The sequence below is a fragment of the Elephas maximus genome, chromosome 1 (genome assembly GCF_024166365.1).
Source record: "Elephas maximus indicus isolate mEleMax1 chromosome 1, mEleMax1 primary haplotype, whole genome shotgun sequence".
NCBI classification, from domain to species: Eukaryota; Metazoa; Chordata; class Mammalia; order Proboscidea; family Elephantidae; genus Elephas; species Elephas maximus.
In genome coordinates, this window is record NC_064819.1 from 240597151 (window position 1) to 240618399 (window position 21249).

Below are 21249 nucleotides of genomic sequence, written 5' to 3' on the forward strand. Positions count from 1 at the left end.
CTACTACCCAGCTGTGAAACACTACCACCACCCCAAAAGATTCCTCGAGCCCCTTTGAAATTAGTCCATCTCCTTTCCTCAGTTGTAGGCAGTGACTTTTCTGGACTGTTTACCAACCTTGTCATGCTGGGATGAACCACTAAGAGTTTGTGGAACTACCTGTATCATCTGTCTACCCCACCAATAAGAAGGTCCCTGCAAAAACAACCCTGCCGAACTTTTTCTGCAGCTCTTAAAATTGAAAAGGAAAGGAAAACACATTAGGTGGATATGGATTCATTTTATTCTTATACGATTTGATACTGCCTCCTGTGGTAGGCTGAAAATGACCCCCCAAAAGATATCCACGTACTAATCCCTAACCAAAAACCAAACCAAACCCATTGCTATCAAGTCAATTCTGACTTATAGTGACCCTATAGGACAGAGTAGAACTGCCCCATAGGGTTTCCAAGGAGCGGGTGATGGATTCAAACTGCTGACCTTTAGGTTAGAAGCTGTGGCTCTTAACATGTAAATTTTACCTTATTTGGAAAAAAGAGTCTTTGAAGATGGGATTAAATTCATGATCTTGGTTTACCTGGCTGGGCCTTAAATGCCATCACAAGTGTCTTTATAAGAGGAAGGCAGGGGGAGAATACACACACACATACACACAAAACAGCCATGCGAAGACAGAGGCAGACATTGGAGTGATACAGCCACAAACCAAGGAGTTCGGAGGACCTCTGGAGCCCCCAGAAGCTGAATGAGAAGAGGAAGGACCCTCCCCTAGAGTTCCCTGGAGCACTGCTGTGCCACAACTTGATTTCAGACCTCAGGCCTCTAGAACTGTGAGAATAAATCACTATTGTTTTAAGCAACCAACTTTGTGCTAATTCGTTACAGAGGCAATGGGAAACTCGTACACCACCATTAAATAGCTCTTTTGAATCTCTTGTGTTTAAACTATTATCCTTTCAGAATTCTCCTTAGTATCTCACAGCAGAATCAAATCTAGGATGCAGCATTTTTAAACTTCTCCGCCTGTTACTGTCAAGTTCCATTGGAAAAACAAATTCACTGAATTTACAGATTCATTTAGGAACCTTCATACAGCATAAGTTAAGTGGATATTAGTTTATTATTTGCTCATTCTTGAGCTCAACACTTCCTGGAGCCTCTGAGCACACTAGTGGTTATTCCCAGGCCATCAGCTGCTTGGCCCACACCTGAAATCACAGACTCACACCCTCCTCTCCTGTTTTTTGATTCCGTCAGGGTCATCTGGCTTTCCCGCTTCTGACTCTCATCATTTACTACCTGTTTTAGTTTCCTAAAGCTGTGATAGCAAATTGCCACAAATTTGGCATCTTAAAACAACAGAAATTAATTCTCTCACAGCTCTGGAGACCAGAAGTCGAAAATCAAGGCGTGGGAAGGGTCAGTTCCTTCTGAGAAAGAAGGAATCTCTGTGGAAAAACCTGTTCCATGCTCTCTCCCAACTTCTGGTGACGGCTGGGCTTCTTGGCGTTCTTGGCTTGTGTACACATCGCTTTGATCTTCCTGCCCATTCTTGCCTTACGCTGTCACCTGCCAATGCCTCAGGCTCTTCCCCGCAGAGCCCTCCCCCACCTGTCCCGTCCCTTGTATAGCCCATCACACCTGCAGCCCCCCCAGGGAATGAGCCCCACTGTGGTGCAAGCTCATGAGGGCCAGGTAGGGGCTGCCCTTGTGTGTCTACTGCTGCATTCACAAAGCGGACAGCCGGTTAGCATTCCCCTCAGGATGCATCTGCTCCGTAGTCGAGGGTTTACAACTGAATGACCTCTCTCTCTCCCTCTCTACACAACAGTACCAAGAGATGGTTAGAAAAAGATGCGATGAGGCCGCGCGGGTGTCCGCCCTGTGCACCAAGCAGCAGTGTTTGCAGAGGGGGATGCACGCAGCCTCAGTCCAGCTTTACCACACCATCCAGGTATGGGAATCCAGCCCGAAACCACGACTTTCTCTTCCTTAATCAACTCTTAGTTTCAAAACTCATAGTGATTATTTTCTGGTGGAATTGTGCAAGTTGTGCCTGTCAAAGTAGATCCACTCTTAGGAAATGAAAAGAAGCCTTAATTTAAGGGAGCCAAGTGCCTCAAGTTTTCCCCTTCAAGTTTACTGATTTAGTCTTTTTAAAGATTATAAAATTATTACTATTTTCATAATCAATTGTAGATGGTATTCACTTGAGAGTTCTGCTTTCTAATACAGTGAAACCAGGGAAAGCCAGAACCCGTGTAAGGTGGAAACCTATCAGGGAAGGAAAACTCCAGTGTTTCCCACTAAACTGAGCAACAGAAAAGTGGTAAGACTGCACCCTATCAAAGGTGGAAAACTTGTAAGACCTCGAAAAACAAGGCAGTCCTGTTGAGTTCTGGCTTTCACAGGTTCACTGTACTTCCTAAAAGAAAGACTGAACGTCAGAAAGGTCGTCTTCTGGGGTCTTGAGTGCAGATGGCCTGAGGGGCCTGTTTGACATAGTCGCAGAAAAGCCACTTAAATGCTGGTAGGTCAGTTTTATAAGTGAAGGCTGTTCTCGCTTTTATTTTAAAGTTAAGTGGTAGAAACTGGTTTTATGCACGTCAGAGCTAACACATGCCACGAAATGAGAAAGGCATCTTTTAGATTCGACTAATTTAAGTTGGAAGAGTTGTTATTCCATATCAGTCATTTGGCAACCCTCCAAGCTGCGGTTGTGGAGGATATTTTCATACCCTTGATTAAGAACATTGTTTTACCTTGTGTTATAAACCACGTCACTAGGGTAAAAATTAGGGGAAAAGATCATACTGTAACAATAAAAACGACATCTGTGAACAGGATTAATCTCCTCTCTTTGTTAGTCCAACTTAGAGCTTTCTTTTTTTTTTGCATGAACTACTTTAGTTTATCTAGAATGGATTTATATAAACCAAAAACCAAGCTTGCTGCTGTCGAGTCAATTCCAACTCATAGTGACGCTATAGGACACAGTAGAACTGCCCCATAGGGTTTCTAAGGCTGTAATCTTTATGGACGCAAACTGCCCCATCTTTCTCCCACAGAGCAGGAGTTCATACCGCCAACCTTTTGGTTAGCAGCCGAGCACTTAACCACTGCACCACCAGGGCACCCAGATTTATACAGAATTGATTTTTTTATTCTCTCCAAATTGAGTAAAATTATTTCATCTTTGAATAATGCTTTTAACTTTATCTGCATACATGTAGCAAAAACCCTTTAACACAATTTAGTTTTGTTATTTTATCAAATATATGGAAGTTTTGTAGAAAGAAAACCACTTAACTGAGGAAACAAGGAACATCTACTTAAGGTCAGTTGAGATTTTATGATTTCTGTGTTAAACTTGAAGCTGTCGTTCTCCAGGTCTTTCACTCTGTGCCCCTATCCTATCTGCATACAGTAAAACCTTGAAATCATCTCAGGGGAAAAAGAGGACATTACATACAGGATGTTACTTACCAGTTGCACTGCTCCCCAGGTTCTCTGAAAACTTGCATATTTACTGTACCTGGAATTTTATTACATACATTTATATAGAAGATGGTTTTCACTGGCCTAATTTTTTTTCATCCTGTGCTGGCAATAATGAAATTTCCAGAAGGTAGGTCTGGATAACAGATTAGAGCTTTGTTCCCCATTTAAAGAAAAGGGCGACATAGAGATTACACGTTTGTGCCAAAAGCATAAGGAAGTAAACAACAGACACGGGAACATTTCCTACGTCTGGCTTTTTTCCAATATGCAATGTGTCGTGTCTCCTATGGAAATTGGTGAAACGTTTCATTTTCTATTTCTTACATACTTTTTTTTTTCATACTTTAAATATATAAAATACATAAAGCCACCCATGCGGCTTTTTAAAGTACCAATCCCAGATATGGAATCATAAATTCTGGAAGTGGGCCTGGGCTTGTATATTATAAAAATATTTCACAGGTGCTGATATTAACATGTGTCTGTGATTAAGAACCTCTGCTTTAAATAGATTAGTTAATAATGAGTTAATGTATGATTGTATTAATTGTGAGACTATGGTCTTATTTTATAGAAACTTATGTAACTGGCTATTATGAAGTATATTGTGATTAGTGATAATATAATAAACTGTATTATCTGCATGACTGTTTTTATTTCATAGAACATATTGTAATAATATATTAATTGTGGGACTGCACTAAACAAGGAGCACAATGGGCATATCCCACCTTCATTGCACACTGCATGTCAGGATCTGCATGAATGCAGTCCCCAAAGCGTAGACATGGATCCAGTCCTTACCTTGCCACTTCTTCATCTTCATTGCCAGCCACTCACAAAGCTCTCCGACACTAGCTACCCAGAGCTGGGTCAGTGCTCACAAGTTTGAAGGACAGCTTTCACACCAGCTGCCCATGTAGCATTACTCTGACACTAACCACCCAGAGCTGGGTCAACGCTCACGAGTTAGATGGACACCTTCTTTCAGACTGTCAGACAGGGAGTTACCAGCCCCTGCCTGCTCTCACTGTCTCTGTGAGCTCAATAGTTCACTGGAACGACTCACAGAATCTCACCGAGTACACCGTACTTAATGGCTACAGATTTATTATACCCATAAAGGATACAAATGAAGAGACACATAGGGTGAGGTCTGAAAAGCTTCTGTGCCTTGAGGAGGGATGTGCTACCTTCTCCCGTGCATGGACACAAACCAGGAAGCTTCTCTGAGCCTCAGGCCGCAGGGCCCCACATGGCCAAAATAGAGTACATCGTAGCCTTAGCCCGTGTCAGGCCAGGGGCTTACTCTTGGTCTAGTCAGTCCCCACTCTTAGCCTCAGGCGTGGTCTGGCTCTCAGGAGCCAGGGCCAAAGGTCAATTTCTTTTTGCCAGGTGATGCATCACCTCACCAGAACTGTGCTCTTATTTTATAGAAACTTACATAAGTAATTACTATAAAGTGTATTATAATTAATAATAATATAAAAAATTATATTAACTGTGTGACCTTGTTCTACAGAAACTTAAGAAAGAGGTCAGGGAGCTTCGTTCTTCCTCTCTGGTGCTGGTGAGGGACTTCCAGGCGCAGTTCCAGGACTGGGTTTCTGAGATAGTGACTGCAGCGCATAGCACGCAGCTGTGCAGCAAGGCCCTGCAGGGTGAGTGGGGCTGGGGGTGGGGACCCGAGACCCAGCAAGGCTGCTCCTCAGAGCAACCTCACAGTGTTGCTGAGACTGATGACTGCCTGGAGTCCAAGTTTTGAATTCAAGCTGGTGTCTGATTGGGAGGGCTGGCAGAGATGGTGCAGGAGGCATGCATGTCTCACCAGTCAATGTCCTGCCTCTCCCCGGCATTCACTAAGTGCCTACTGTTTGCAGCCATTGCTACCCACCTCAGCCTGCGCCCATGCCCGCATGCAAGGTTTCCTTCTTGAGCTTGGTGACCTAAGCGCCCTGCCTCCGTCTAGATGGTCATCTCTGGCTGGACTTAGGGTCCGGGCCCCTCATACCCAGGGCATTGCTTTTAGTCCTATGTGTTCATTTCTAATAATCCCACAGCAGTTTGCTTGCTGTTTAGCCACAACGAATGCATTGTCTTAAAAACAACGAATGCATTGTCTTAAAAACAACGAATGCATTGTCTTAAAAACTGTGCTTAAGACCCAGGGAGGAAACGGCTGTAGCTCACACCTGTGTAATGTTTTCTAAAGTCTTCACATAATAGCTCGATGTAAATTCATCCCATCCTTACTGCTTTAATCTAATGCTGGATAATGTCAACACCATAAATATGGGAGCACAGGAAGGTACTCATTTGCTGTTATTCCAAAATATATGTGTGAAAACATTTAAAATTAGACTGGTTTTCGATTAGATGAGCAGATGTTTTATCTTTAATAACCAGAGTAGCCTTGGATCTCATGATGGGCTGCTCAGTGCAAGAGGCTAGATAACTCCTCAAAGGGCCGTAGCTGGGATGACTGCTGTGTGTGTGCGTGCATGCACGTGTGTGTCTGTGCACACGTGCTTATGTTTGTGGCACGTATGTGTGTGTCACATGCATGTGTGTGTACGTGTGTGTGGCATGCATGCGTGTTTGCATGTACATGTGCATTTGTGCACACATGTGCGTTTGTGTGGCATGCGTGTGTGTTTGTGTGTGTGTGTAGTTTGACAAGCTGTTTGCTTCAGGAAAAGGAACAATCAGTTATTTTATGACAGTGTCCCTAGGCTTTGAGGAGGCAAGACATTTCCTAGAACCGTCATTGGGGAAGCAGGGACAACAGCTATGGTTTTGTCCCTAGGAAAATGTTGAAGTACATGAAGATCTAGTGGTTAACTGTGGTGCTGTTCTTGGAATCCAGCCAAGAAGCAGCTCTACTGGCTATGTGTTAAGGAGCCACACCTGTGTGTCGTGTGGCCCCCTGAGGGTGGCTGACCTGTCCCCGGTGGTCAGGAAAGCAGGCTGGCCAGCCCCACGGCCCCCCATGCTTCATGTGCACCAGCTCAGTGCAGCCCCACATCCCCAGTGCCATGTGGGCATTACCTTCCCTGTCTGACCAGGCTCCGTGTGATCCGTGGGGCCGGAAGTCAAGCCCTCCCAGCCTGCGTGGTCTCCACAGGAGTTATCTGACAAGATTCACTAGACGGATTAATTTCTACCTGTAAGACCCCATGAATCCTCTGCTTGCTTATTGTAGCACCCAGCACTAAAATACCAGACAGCGAAGGCGCAGGCCCGAGGACCTGCCTGGCTGGCTTCCTTGTCTTTCTGTTATCTCTCCTACACGTAGCATCCTGGAAAATGCTTGCTACAGGGTCTCCTCCCTTCTCACTCTGGGTGAAATCGCTCTTCCAGCCTGCCAGTCCAGAGCAGCTCATCTAGAACAGTCCTTGCAGGAAGTAAGCACACGATATCTCCTTGAAAAGCAGACGAGAAGAGCGCTTCACAACAGTCTGGTGGTGAGCACCCCTTATTATTTGCTTGTTGGTGTTCTGGTTTGAGGGTTCGGAAAGAGGTGGTCAGGAGGGACCTCTCCAAAGAGTAAAGTGATGTCTGACCTCAGATGTGAAAGCTGTGGCAGGCCCTGGGGTTAAGGAACAGCAGGGAGGCCAGTGTGTCCAAGAGAAGATGTGGGGGCAGGGCCTGGTCACCGGGGCTGGGAGGCGGCTTCACCCAGAAGGTAATAGGGGCCATTGGAGGGCTTCCAGCGGGATGGCAAGGTCTGAGTATGGTGTCCAGGAGCTCCAGGAGGCAGGAGCACATGAGAAGGGCTGTCATGTCCTATGGGCAGCAGGGCAGAGCAGGCTGGAGCCATGGGGGCACGTGGCAGAGCCAGCAGCTGTCACTGTAACCTGGGCCGGCCCACTGTTGGGAGCAGTGTGAGGAAAGAAACAGGCCCTGAGGGTGAGCGGAGACAGTGGGCAGTAGCCCTGCAGAGTCGGAGAGGCCTGTTGGACCCCCAGGAGTGAAGGCTGTGCTCCTGCCCCCAGTGCCTCTCAGCAGCTGTCCTCAGGCCCTTTGGAGAGTCCCAGAGCCCGGGACCTGAGACCCAGGAAGCCTAAGGTGAAGACGCAGGCTTCTACTGACCATCATTAGTTGCCCAAGTTGAGGATATATCTGATGAGCCCTGCTTCTATGAGCATTGCTCTTCACGTGTTGTACTTTGGCCAGTCCCTCTGAATCCCACTTACCCAAAGCCCCAGAAGCCTACTTTCCTGGGAAGATTCTCTCCTTCCCTGTGCTGCAAAGTTCTGCTGGTGTTTAGACCTGTCTGAACGTCATTCTGACTTAAACACGTCTAGACTCGTAGCTGGCATTCATCACATGGACACAAGAGTGACTTTAGTTGGTGTTCACTGCACATCACACACGTCCTCATTTAACCCTCACAGTAGCATCTAATCCATTCTGGAGGCTAAAAAGAAAAAGCAAGGCATTGATGAGTGGTGCAGCCACCCTGGTGTCCAAGTGGTCAAGCACTTGGCTGCTAACGAAAAGGTCAGTGGTTCGAACACACCAGCCTGGCAATCAGTTCCTGTAATGATTGCTGCTATTTCAGTTAGGTGCCGTCAGTTCACTTCTAACTCATAGCGACACTATGTACAACAGAATGAAACACTGCCTGGTCCTGCACCATCCTCACAATTGTTGTTATGCAGCCACTGTGTCTGTCCATCTCTTTAAGGGTCATCTCCTTTCTCCCTGTGATTTACCAAGCATGATGTCCTTCTCCAGGGACAGGTCCCTCCTGATAACATGTCCAAAGTACATGAGAGGAAGTCTTGCCATCTTGGCTTCTAGGGAGCATTCAGGCTGTATTTCTTCCAAGACAGATTTGTTCATTCTTCTGGCAGAAATGCCCAGCATGTTCTTCCCTTTTGGTTTTCTAACTCCAGGTCTTTGCATTTTCATTGTAATACTTTACTTTGTCTTCTTGAGCTGCCCTTTTGAAATTTTTTGCTCTGCTCTTTTACTTCATTATTTCTTCCATTTGCTTTACCTACTCTGTGATCAAGAGGAAGTTTCAGAGTCTTTTCTGACATCCATTTTGGTGTTTCCTTTCTTTCCTGTCTTTTTAATGACCTTTTGCTTTCTTTATGTATGACGTTCTTGATGTCATCCCACAACTCGTCTGGTGTTTGGTCACTAGTGTTCGATGCGTCAAATCTACTCTTGAGATGGTCTCTAAATTCAGGTTGGATATACTCAAGGTCGTACTCTGTCATGGACTTGTTTTAATTTTCTTCAGCTTCAAAAGAACTTGCATATGAGCAATTGGTAGTCTGTTCCACAGTTGGCCCCTGACCTTGTTCTGACTGATAATATTGAGCTTTTCCATCGTCTCTTTCCACAAATGTAGTCAATTTGATTCCTGTGATTTTCATCTGGTGAGGTCCACATGTACAGTCACCATTTATGGTGTTGAAAAAAAGTATTTCCAATGAATAGGTTGTTGGTCTTGCAAAATTCTACCACGGGGTCTCCAGCATTGTTTCTCTCACCAGGCCATGTTTTCCAACTACTGCTCCTTTTTCCTTGTTTCTAATCTTAACATTCCAGTTCCAGTAACTATCAATGCATCCTGATTGCATGTTTGAACAATTTTAGACTGCAGAAGTTGGTAAAAATCTTCAATTTCTTCATCTTTGGCATTAGTGGTTGGTGTGTATCTTAATTATCTAGTGCTGCTGTAACAGAAATAGCACAAGTGGATGGCTTTAACAAAGAGAAATTTATTTCTTCACAGTAAAGTAGGCTAAAAGTCCAAATTCAGGGTGTCAGCTCCGGGGGAAGGCTTTTTCTCTATTCGCCTTCTCATCAATCTTCCCTCAGACTAGGAGCTTCTCCACGCAGCCTCCCTGGGTCCGAAGGAAACTCTCTGCTCTTGGCACTGCTTTCTTAGTGATATGAAGTCCCCCACTCTCTGCTTGCTTCCATTTCCTTTTTATCTCTTGAGAGATAAAAGGTGGTGCAGGCCATACCTCAGGGAAACTCCCTTTACATGGGATGTGACCTTGGTAAGGGTGTTGAAATACCACCCTAATCCTCTTTAACTTAAAATTACAACCTCAAATGGAGGACAGCCACACTATACGAAGAATCATGGCCTAACCAAGTTGACATGTATTTTGGGGGAACACGATCCAATCCATGACATTCTACTTTTTGGCCCCCAAAAATTCATGCCCTTGCCACATGTGAAACACATTCACCCCATCTTATCATCATATCATATCAAAAGTCTTAACTCCAAGTCCAAAATCCAAAAATTCCTCTTCATCTGTGAAATCTAGAATACAAGTTATCTGCTTCCAATGGGACAGTGGCAGAACAGGCACAAGCTAGACATTTCCATTACAAATGGGAGAAACTGGAGGAAAAGAAGGGATAACAGGCACCAAGGAAATCAGCAGAATGCTTTACATTAGCTCTCAGGACTTTGAAAATAATCCCCTGTTCTCTGAGACAATTTATACAATAACCCTACCTTCCAGCCTCTAGGTATTGGCCACACTATCCAGATTCTGAGTGGTGGCCCCTTGGCCCTGGGCTTCAGCTCTGTCTTCCACGCCCACTGGGACAGCAACTCTGCTCCCTTGGCTTTAGGCACACCATTCTGTCCATCTGAGTGGCAATTCTACCCTTAAAACACCAGAGGCCATGGCTCCACCCTTGAAACCCCAGAGGTCTTGGCCATACCTTTTGAGACTGAGGCAGCTTGGCTTCTGGTGTTCCTTGTCTCTTCAGCTTCTATTTCCTGGTCTCTTGGCCTCTCGGCTCCTTGGGCCTCAGGCCCACATTTGCCCTGCTGGTGCAAGTGTTCCACAGCTCTGTAGCTCTACCAATAAATGTTTGGAGGCACCCCACTCCACCAGGAAGCCTCTTTCTTGTACACAGGTACTCAGCTGTCTTGCTCCGTGGTTCAGCAAGCCTAGCTCCACCGATAAGTGCCTGAAGGCACCCCACCCCACCAGGAAGCTTCCTGCACACAGGCACTCAGCTCTCTGACTCCATGGGTCAGCTCCAGTGCTGCCTGGCCTCCTGGTTCTGCCGCTGCAGGTTCTCTGCTGCTGCTGTTCCTCTCCTGCTGCTGATTCTCTATCCTTTCATAGTTTCAAAAATGCTTCCACATTTTAGGTAGCAGTTACAGCAGTACCCCACTCTCAGTACCAAGTTCTAGCTTAGTTATCAAGTGCTGCTATAACAGAAACACAACAAGCGCATGGCTTTAACAAAGAGAAATTTATTTCTTCACAGTAAATTAGGCTAAAAGTCCAAATTCAGGGCATCAGCTCCAGGGGAAGGCTTTCTCTGTCTGTTGGCCTTCTCATCAATCTTCCCCTGGGCTAGGAGCAGGGACTCTGAGTCCAAAGGATGCATTCTGCTCCCAGCACTACTTTCTTGGTAGTATGAAGTCCCCAACTCTCTGCTCAATTCCCTTTCCTTTTATCTCTCGAGAGATAAAAGGTGGTGCAGGCCACACCCCAGGGAAACTCCCTTTACACTGGATCAGAGAGGTGACCTGAGTAAGGGTGATGTTACAATCCTACCCTAATCCTTTCAACATAAAATTACAATCACAAAATGGAGGACAACCACACAATACTGGGAATCGTGGCCTAACCAAGTTGACACATATTTTTTGGGGACACGATCCAATCCAAGACAGTGTGTAAATTTGAATAACAGTTGTATGATGTCTTTGATGTCATTCCATAACTCATCTGGTCTTTGGTCATTAGTGTTCAACGCATCAAAACTATTCTTCAGGTGGTCTCCAGATTCAGGTGGGATATACTCAGTCATGGCCTAATGAAGTTGACTCATGTTTTTTGGGAGACACAATCCAATCCATGGCAGTGTGTAAATTTGAATAATAGTTGTAGTCACCGGTCTTCCTTGTAGGTGTGTGGATATCACCCTATCACTGACAGCGTTGTACTATACTTCTGGATAGACCTTGAAATCTTCTTACAGCAGTGTAATTGATTCTTATACCTTGTTCTCCTCTTGACAATATCACATCTTGCCATTGTTTAGATGAACTTTGATGGGAGGCAGGGTCAGGAAAATGAACAAAGATCCTGAATTGTCAGAAATTCCACCTAAAGTACCTAAAAGAATTAGCCCTGGATGCCATTAACAGGTATTTTTCTTAATACCCAGTGATAATCATTTGCCAAGTGAACAAATTTGTTAAGTGTGAGTAAAAAAAGCTTGCAATAATGCTGACCCCTCACTACTGCACAGTGGTTTTTGAAACGATGGGATGTGGGAAGGAGACCTGATGTCCACACTTAGGGTAGGTGGGACTCAGGGTAAATTCTCCTGGGAAGGCCCAGCAGCTCCGTCTTACCCTGCGTTGACAGCTAAACGGTCTTCACTGTCACAGGAGCTGAAAGGAAACATCAGAGTTCACTGTCGAATCCGCCCCTTGTTGCCTTTTGATCATGAGTTTGATGATCCGGCTTTACAGAACAGGTATTGTGTGTGTGTGTGTGTGTGTGTGTGTGTGTGTGTGTGTTAGTAGGTTTATGAATTAGCCAGGCCAACATGTGGATTAACAAATAGATTAGACCTTTTTTGCAACCCATGTTCAGATGCATTGCTTACTATTGTACTTCTTGTCCTTGATGAATATTTGAAGACGTCCTCTAATTATTTCATTTAAGAGCTTGCTCTAAGACCTGGGGAGTTATATACTTCAGGGTTGACATGACCAAGGTATCTAGAGCTGAAACCGTACCTTCTGGGAGCCCAGTCTCAGCCTGTCTCCGTTACTTGGCATGAATGTATTCTCAGTGTTTCATACCGCCTTCCTTTGTAGAGTTGTACGGTTGTGTGCCAACTGCGCACCCCACAAACCCTCCTCGCCTGCTCCCCAACATCTGCATGAGCACAGACCCTTGCAGAGGACTGGGGCCGTGCATTTGTAGGTAGTGGGCAGAGGAGAAGCGGTAGCCATGGCCCCATTCCCACCCTGGTCCCACAGTGCATGCCTCCGCTCTGGGAAAGCTCTCTATCTATGGAGCTGCCTGCTGTCAAGGGCTGTGAGCTGACCTGGGAGCGTGCCTCACAGTGATCGTTCTATCTGGTAGACACTGTATTCTTTGGGGTTTGCCCTTCATCCACCCGCCAGTCCTGTCTCAGGTCTTCTTGCTTAGCACCTCCACATCAAGGCAGGCACACAATTTTGTCTGCCAGAGACTCACACGGAGAAGCAGGAAGCCGTTAACTGTTGACTCAGCTGATTCCCCTGACATAGAGAAGGTTTTGTGGGTGGTAATGAGTAGTGAGGGAGCCCTGGTGGCACAGTAGTCAAGGGCTCTGCTGCTAACCAAAAGGTCGGCAGGCAGTTCAGATCCACTAGGCGCTCTGTGGAAACCCTGTGGGGCAGTTCTACTCTGTCCTATAGGGGCTCTATGAGTCAGAATCAACTCAACAGCAATGGGGTTTGGTTTTTTGGGGGGGGTGTTAACAAGTACTGCAAAAGTATCTGACATCCATTTAATGTCTCCTTGAAAATCACAGTGTACTCAATATGACTTTTAATTCCTTCCCCAGAATAAAAGCCCCCAGGGAATACCTCCCCCAATTCGTGCCACACCAGTTCCAATTCTAGGCCTCCCACCTCTCCATGACCCCTACTTCCCTGCCCATCCCCGCCCCCCCCCCCGCTTCCACTGTGTCAGTCTCATTGCTAGGTGGTAGCAAGGGCTACATGCCCCTCCCAGCCATGCCATTTCTGGTCAGAAGGGCCACCCCTTCTCTTGCCCTGGTGGTCCACTCCATTCAGGTTCATGCTGTACCCATCAGCCTTGGACTTTAGGAGGTCATTAGAAAGCCCTCAGTGGGCCTTCTGTGGGAACAAAACAATTTGTCTCTTTCTGATGGCAACTGAAATTTTTTTCTCTTCAAAGCTTTAAGGCTTTTATCTTGCTAGCTGTAGCGCCTCTGAGGGAGAAAGACCTGGCAATCTGCTTCTGTAAAGATTATGGCCTAGAAAACCCTATGGCAGGTGGGTGCAGTTCTACTCTGTTGTACAGAGTCCCTGTGAGTAGAAAACTGACTTGATGGCCCCCCACAACTACAGTACTCAGTGTACTTTCTTGACTGGAAGCCATTTTCCATTTGTGAAAGGACCTCAAGTAAGAGTACGCCTAGGACCCAAAGTAATACAGCAGTTAAAACAAAACAAAACAAAAAAACCATTAGGGTCACGCTGATTCGGACTCATAGTGACCCTATAGGACAGAGTAGAACTTCCCCATGGGGTTTTCAAGGAGTGGCTGGAGGATTCAAGCTGCTGACCCTTTGGTTAGCAGCTGAGCTCTTAACCACTGCGCCACCAGGGCTCCAATATAGCAGTTAGTAGACCTAAAACATAACACATTTCACAAACGTGCTTTTTTAATGGCATTTACAGATTACTGTTGTCACATTTTTTATCTGGTCACGTGTTGTCCAGTATGGTTGCCACCAGCTACATGTGGCTGTGTAAATTTAAATTCCAGTTGTTAGTTGCCATCAAGTCAGCTCTGACTCCTGGGGAACCCAGGTGTGCAGTGTAGAACTGCTCCATAGGGTTTTCAAGGCCGCCTTCCAAGGCGCCTCTAGGTGGGTGTGAATCACTAACCTGTCAGCTGTTAATCAAATGTTTAACTGTATGCACCACCCAGGGACTCCTGAATTTAAATGAATGAAAATTAAATAAAATTAAACATTTCGTTTCTCAGTTACAGTAGCCACACTTCATGTCCTGATGTAGCTAGTGGCTGCCATATTGGCGAGTTTAGTTAAAGAAATTTCCATCATCATAGAAAGTTCTAGCCTATTCAGCTTCTTAAAAGTTCATAAGAGGCTTTATAAACTTTTGTTGATGCTCTTATATTGTTCAAACTCTAAATTTTTGTTTTAAAACATCTTGCATTTTTTTGGAATCATGATTGCTTTCAGATACTAAAGTCCTTGAAGGCATTAGACCTTTATTATTTTTCCTCTATAGCTCCACAGTCCTCAACCATTACTATAAATGTTAAGACGTATTTAAGTATAGATTACTGAAACATAGCTGACTCAATTCCATACAACACACATAAAACCAGTTGCCATTGAGTCGATTCCAACTCATAGCAACCCTGGAGGACAGAGTAGAACTGCCCCATAGGGTTCCAAGGAGCAGCTGGTGGATTTGAACTGCTGACCTTTTGATTAGCAGCAGAGCTCTTAACCACTGTGCCACCAGGGTTCCAGAGCACACGGGGGTGGGGAGGAGGGGGGTATGAGAATATGAACTGAAAAGCAGAGGTGTAGGAGAAAGAACTCAAGAGAAAATAAAAGGAGAAGGAGGATGAAAATAGGAAATTAAGAAAAAAGAATAAAAGAAGGGAGAAGACCAAGAAAGACAGTGGGTGGATCTTTTGGGAAAGGGCAAAAAAAAAAAAAAAAAAAAAATGGAGACATGGCTGCAAGACAAAGCAGTTGGGGAACAGAGAAGGAGTAGGAAATTGATTAAAAGGCTAAGGGGAGCCAAGGGATAGTGGAGAGGCCCAGAAAATAAAAACGAAATGATGATATAGGAAAGCTAAGCGTTTTTTTAAGAGTTTGGATATTAGGAAATTGCGTCCTAATGTATGTTTTGAATGTTCTTTTCCTCAGCCCTCTCTCTGGAAAGGTGGTACACGCGCTTGATGATGTGAGTAGTTCCCTAACAAATTGAACCTGGAGAGAAGCTTTCTACCTGACGGTTCGCTATACTCCACAGTTACTTCCACCACTGATACTACCTCAGGGGTCCCATAAATACAAACTAATGTCCTTCTTTATTTATTCTCTCTTAGTTAACAAAGACTGTTTTTGTGTCTTGAATCCTCCTGTGACATGATATTAATAAAGCCTTAGATTCACTCTCCATCTGTGAAGCTAGCCCCCGCGGTGCAGACCCCTGTGAGGAGAGTGTCTTCACTTCACCAGTTTCCAGCCCCAGGAACTGGTCAGTACGTGTGTGAGTGGGCGGTCCTAAATCAGGAGAACAGAGAGGCTGAGTGTGTTCTCAGGAAGTACTTGCATGATATCTGTTGGTTTTTAATAGCAAAATTAGTATATGTATTCTATTTGTATATGTATAAGTAGAATTAAAAAATACATGTAAAAACAGACCAAGGGAAAATACACATCCCGTAGTACCCTCCCACCCAAGTTTACATTCTGTGCCTTCTCGGCTCTGCCCTGTCAACATGTATATAATATTTGGCAGAGTGAGATTTCTGTTGGTCCTGCTGCGAAGTGCTGTTCGTCCTCCACGGTCAGCATTTTACACGCCATTCCACCTCCAAAGTGTAACTGTCACTGGCTGTCCTGCCACTAAATCCGCACATTGTATCAGCCCCTCCTTCAATATTTAGTTTTAAGTTATTAGCTAATTTAAGCAATGCAACAGTTAACGTCCCCACCGACAAATTTAGACTCAGATGTCTAAGAGTTCCACAGAAACTAATACAACTTAAATTTCTAGGTGAAAGAATTTATTTTTGAGTATTTTGATATATGTTATCCTCCACAAAAGTTGTACCAATGTACCTCCAACATTTTCCCAAACCATATCTCAAACTGTGTATTATTATGATTTTTAAAAGATCTTTGTTAAATTTGATGGATAAAATAGAGTATTTCAGTGTGTTTTGGCTTGCACTTCACTGAAGGGGTAGAAACAAACGAATAATAAATGTGTATGTGTATTCAAAAGTGGCTGCAGCAGTATATTGACAGGGAACTGCCAGAAATTCAGGCCGGTTTCAGAAGAGGACGTAGAACCAGGGATATCATTGCTGATGTCAGATGAATCCTGGCTGAAAGCAGAGAATACCAGAAGAATGTTTACCTGTGTTTTACTGACTATGAAAAGGCATTCCACTGTGTGGACCGTAACAAATTATGGATAACAGTGCGAAGAATGGGAATTCCAGAACACTTAATTGTGCTCATGAGGAACCTTTCCATAGATCAAGAGGCAGTTGTTCAGACAGAACAAGGGGATACTGATTGGTTTAAAATCAGGAAAGGAGTGCGTCAGGGTTGTATTCTTTCACCATACCTATTCAATCTGTATGCTGAACAAATAATCCAAGAAGATGGACTATATGAAGACGAATGGGGCATCAGGATTGGAGGAAGACTCATTAACAACCTGTGTTATGCAGATGACACAACCTTGCTTGCTGAAAGTGAAGAGGACTTGAAGCACTTACTAATGAAGATCAAAGACCACAGTCTTCAGTATGGATTGAACTTCAACATAAAGAAAACAAAAATCCTCACAACTGGACCAATGAGCAACATCATGATAAATGGAGAAAAGATTGAAGTTGTCAAGGATTTTATTTTACTTGGATCCACAATCAACAGCCATGGAAGCAGCAGTCAAGAAATCAAAACATGCATTGCATTGGGTAAATCTGCAAAAGACCTCTCTCAAGTGTTGAAAAGCAAAGATGTCATCTTGAAGACTAAGGTGCGCCTGACCCAAGCCATGGTATTTTCAATCACATCATATGCATGTGAAAGCTGGACATTGAATAAGGAAGACCAAAGAAGAATTGATGCCTTTGAATTGTGGTGTTGGCGAAGAATTTTGAATATACCATGGACTGCCAAAAGAAGGAACAAATCTGTTTTAGAAAAAGTACAACCAGAATGCTCTGTAGAAGCAAGAATGGCAAGATTGCATCTTACATACTTTGGACATGTTGTCAGGAGGGATCAGTCCCTGGAGAAGGACATCATACTTGGTAAAGTAGAGGGTCAGTGAAAAAGAGGAAGACCCTCAGCGAGGTGGATTGACACGGTAGCTGCAACAAGAGGGTTAAGCATAACAAGGATTGTAAGGGTGGCGCAGGACCGGGCAGTGTTTCGTTCTGTGGTGCATGGGGTCACTCTGAGTTGGAACCGACTCGGCGGCACCTGACAACAACAACAACATGTGTACACATGTGTGTGTCTGCAGGTAGTTTCCAACTTAGGACAGAGTTCTTTTCTGACATAAGTCAGATACCTCATTTTTTATTTTTCATTATTAATGCCTTTTTTTTGTCAATTTCTTTATCAGTGATCTTTATTTGTCTTTGGGGGTTGGAAACATTACATATAAATTTACAGATATAATTTAACACTGTATGTAGTACATATTACTAACGATAAGGTGGTGAGACTGCGTCTCACAGACTTTGGACATGTTGTCAGGAGGGATCAGTCCCTGGAGAAGGACATCATGCTTGGCAAAGTAGAGGGTCAGCAAAAGAGAGGAAGACCCTGGGAGAGGTGGATTGGCATAGTGGCTGCAACGATGGTCTCAAGCATAGCAAAGTTCGTGAGCATGGCGCAGGACCGGGCAGGGTTTCGTTCTGTTGTGCATAGAGTCACTGTGAGTCGGAACCAACTCGACATCCCCTAACAACAGCAAGATGTATACCTAACAACAGCAAGTTGGTTGTAAGTGTTCATCATAATTTGAATATGTTGTAAGTTGGGGACTCCCTGTATATATAACCTGGTGGTACAGTGGTTAAGTGCTCAGCTGCTAACCAAAAGGTCACTGGTTTGAACCCACCAGCGATTCCATGTGACAAAGATGTGGCATTCTGCTTCCATAAAGATTTACAGCCTTTAAACCCTGTGGGGCAGTTCTTCTCTGTCCTACAGGGCTGCTGTGAGTTGCAATGGACTTGATGGCAATGGGATGGGAATGGGACATGTGTATACATACGGAGTTCTGGCAGTGCAGATGGCTAGTGCAGTTAGCTGCTGACTGAAAGGCTAGAGGGTTGCGTGCACCCAGAGGTGCCTCAGGAGAAAGGCCTGGTGATCCGCTTCCGAAAGATCTGCCATTGGAAACCCTGTGGAGTGTAGCTCCACTCGGATACATGTGCGGTCGCTGTGAGTTTACGCTGAACTGACGGAAATCGCCTGACTATCTCCTTCTACCTCTCTCTCTTAACATATGTGTGTGTGTGCGTATAAACCAAACCCATCGCTGTCTAGTCGGTTCCAACTCACACCGACCCTGCGGGACAGAGTAGAACTACCCCGTAGAGTTTCCAAGGAGCACCTGGTGGGTTTGAACTGCCGACCTTTTGGTTACCAGCTGAACTCTTAACGACTGTGCCACCAGGGTTTATATGTGTGTGTGTATAGACACAAAAAAGAAAAGCAGTGGAAGGAGAAGGTAAACTCTCATGGCAGCGGTTACCTTCAGAGGACGAATAGGATGAAGGAGACAGTTACGGAAGTGAGACGTCTGGGACCGTACCTGTGGTTTGACTCCGGAATCATGTTTGACATTAAAATTAAATTAAAGGCATGACATCGACAGGAATGGCAGAGTCAGGGCACTAACAAGCAGCTTCTCTGTAAAGGCAAGGTACCTGCGGCTGCCATAAAACAGTCCCACAAACTCAGTGGCTTAAAACAACAGAAATGTGTTCTCTCTCAGCTCTGGAGACCAGAAGTCCCAGTTCAGGATGTCAGCAGGGCCATGCTCTCTCTGAAAGCTCATGGGAAAATCCTTCCTTGTCGCTCTCAGCTTCTGGTGGCCTCAGGTGTTCCTGGGCTTGTGGCCACATCACTCCCGTCTCTGCCTCCTGCTTTACGTGGCGTCTTCCTTCTGTGTGTCTCTGTGTCTTTTTTCTTGTATAAGGACACCACTCAGATTGGATCAGGACCCAGCCTACTCCATTATGACTTTATCTTTAGTGATAACATCTTCAGAGACCCTGTTTCCAAACAAGATCATGTTCACAGGCTCAAGGGTTAGGATTTAAACATGTCTTCCTGGGAGATTGACATCAACCCCTAACACCTGTTATCTGAATCAGTCTTACGGTGTTTACACATCGTGAATTTTAGCAAGTCTCTTAGGTGGCTTTAGTTCATGGACTGCTGGTTTAATATTTTACGGAGAGGCTGAGGGGATTGTTATTTCTGTCTTTCAACATCCCTCTGATGGAGTCTTTGGAGACAAGCACTTTAAAAATTCCTTGCTTTTAACTTTTTTTTAATATCACTTGGTGTCTCCTTAAGCACCATTATGACTGAGTCAAGCAAAAGGAGATAAATTAATCCCTCATTGTTAGGAGGAGGGAGACTCCGGGTGCTCGAGGTTGAGTAGTTGGCTTTTCCACACCATCCACGTTCTGTGGGCGTGACGATCCACCTTCAGGAGTGGTGAGTGAGAAAGCGCACACTGAGCCTGAAGCCGCCACGTGGTGAAGGCTCATTAATGCCATTATTAGTCATTCTCTGACACCCCTCTCCAGGTCCTGTCAAAATTCCACTGAATCTTCAAGTCAGAGGTTTTAGCTTCTTTTCAGATCTTACTCATCAAAATAAGACAAAATTTCTCTTGATGGGGGCATTTTGTGTTATGTTTAAAAGGTCAGTAGAATAAAAAAAAATTTTTTTTAATTTAATAGATCTGTTTATTGAAGGACTCCCTATCATTAAATCTGCTGAAAAAGCAAGAGATCGGTTCTGTGACATTGTAACCCTTGGAGCCCACATTATGTTTTCATTTCCAGATGTCTAAAGAGAGTCTGAGTTTGTATTGGATATATAACACAACATTTCATTTCAGTTTGCAATCTAATTCAACATTTATTAGTTTTGGATTTGAGCCATAAATAGAATCAATCTCAGATGGAGAATCTGGCTACTACCCTAGTTCCTGGTGACTGTCTTAAGGGTTATTTGTTTGCATTTTTCATCTAATTTAAATCTACTTGTTTGATAGCCAGACATGGAAGAAGAAAGAGACTCCTGGGTTTGTATCAAGTTCTTGCTGAACTGCCTTTGGCCCACCGGTGCTCCTCCTTCATTCTGCGCTCTTATTATGCCAGTGAGTGTGGCGTTACAGATGCGAGTCTCTGGGTGTTGCTGACAGTGCCTATAGACCAGGTGATCTTACCTACAGGTCTGTAGCAGAGGTCAAACTCATCTTTGTGGAGATGCTTGACAAGAATCCATCGATTTGGCACAACTTAGACAAATATTTTAATGGCATCAGATTTTTAAATGGTCTTTAACAAATGACTTGTCCTTCTTTAACTCAGGTTCACGGGGCCTTGCACTACTGTAATGAAGACTATTACATGATTCCACTGACACGAAACATGTAGAACAGGCCAGTGCATAGAGGCCAGAGTTGGTTAGTGGTTACCAGGGGTGGGCAAGAGGGGGGAGAAAAGGGGACTCATTGCTTAGGGGGTACTTAGCTTCTGTCAAGAGTGATGGAAACTTTGGGAGTGGATAGTGGTGATGTTCGCACAACAGAATGAACACAGTTAATGCCACTGGCTTGTGCGTGTGAGGAATGCTGAAATGGCAGATGCTTCATGTGTGTTCATCAAAGTGGTGAGATAAAGACTACTTGCGCCAGGGGGAAGCGGCTTGCCTTCTGTTGGCAGCATAAACATGCACTCTCACCTGACATCTTGTGTCTGCCTCTTTCGGAAAGTTCCCGGCCCTACTGGGTAAGGTGCCCCTGCTGTGTAGAGCAGAGCTGTCAGCAGAATCATTCACACTTACACCGTTGGTCCACAGATCCATGCATCTAGCTACTGACTAGTCATTTGAGGATGGTGCAAACTTATTCCAAACACAAAACACCTAGTACCGAATTACAGTTTTCTCTTAGATCTGCCCATCTCAATCTTGTTTGGAACTAAAAACATAATGTGGGCGCCAGGG

At 44.7% G+C, this 21249-nt stretch overlaps 1 protein-coding gene across 3 annotated transcripts in view; it reads left to right on the top strand.

Annotated features, from left to right (window-relative positions):
- Positions 1-19910, top strand: part of LOC126087884 (kinesin-like protein KIF25) — a 44592-nt gene extending 24682 nt beyond the window's left edge. For all 3 annotated transcript variants that reach the window (XM_049905742.1, XM_049905735.1, XM_049905752.1), the window contains 5 exons: positions 1835-1957; positions 5027-5165; positions 6865-6968; positions 11903-11991; positions 15169-19910. In XM_049905742.1, the coding sequence (XP_049761699.1) occupies positions 1835-1957; positions 5027-5165; positions 6865-6968; positions 11903-11991; positions 15169-15229 (516 nt within the window). In that variant the 3' untranslated portion in view covers positions 15230-19910. The remainder of the gene's footprint in view (positions 1-1834; positions 1958-5026; positions 5166-6864; positions 6969-11902; positions 11992-15168) is intronic.
- The last annotated feature ends 1339 nt before the right edge of the window (positions 19911-21249 follow it).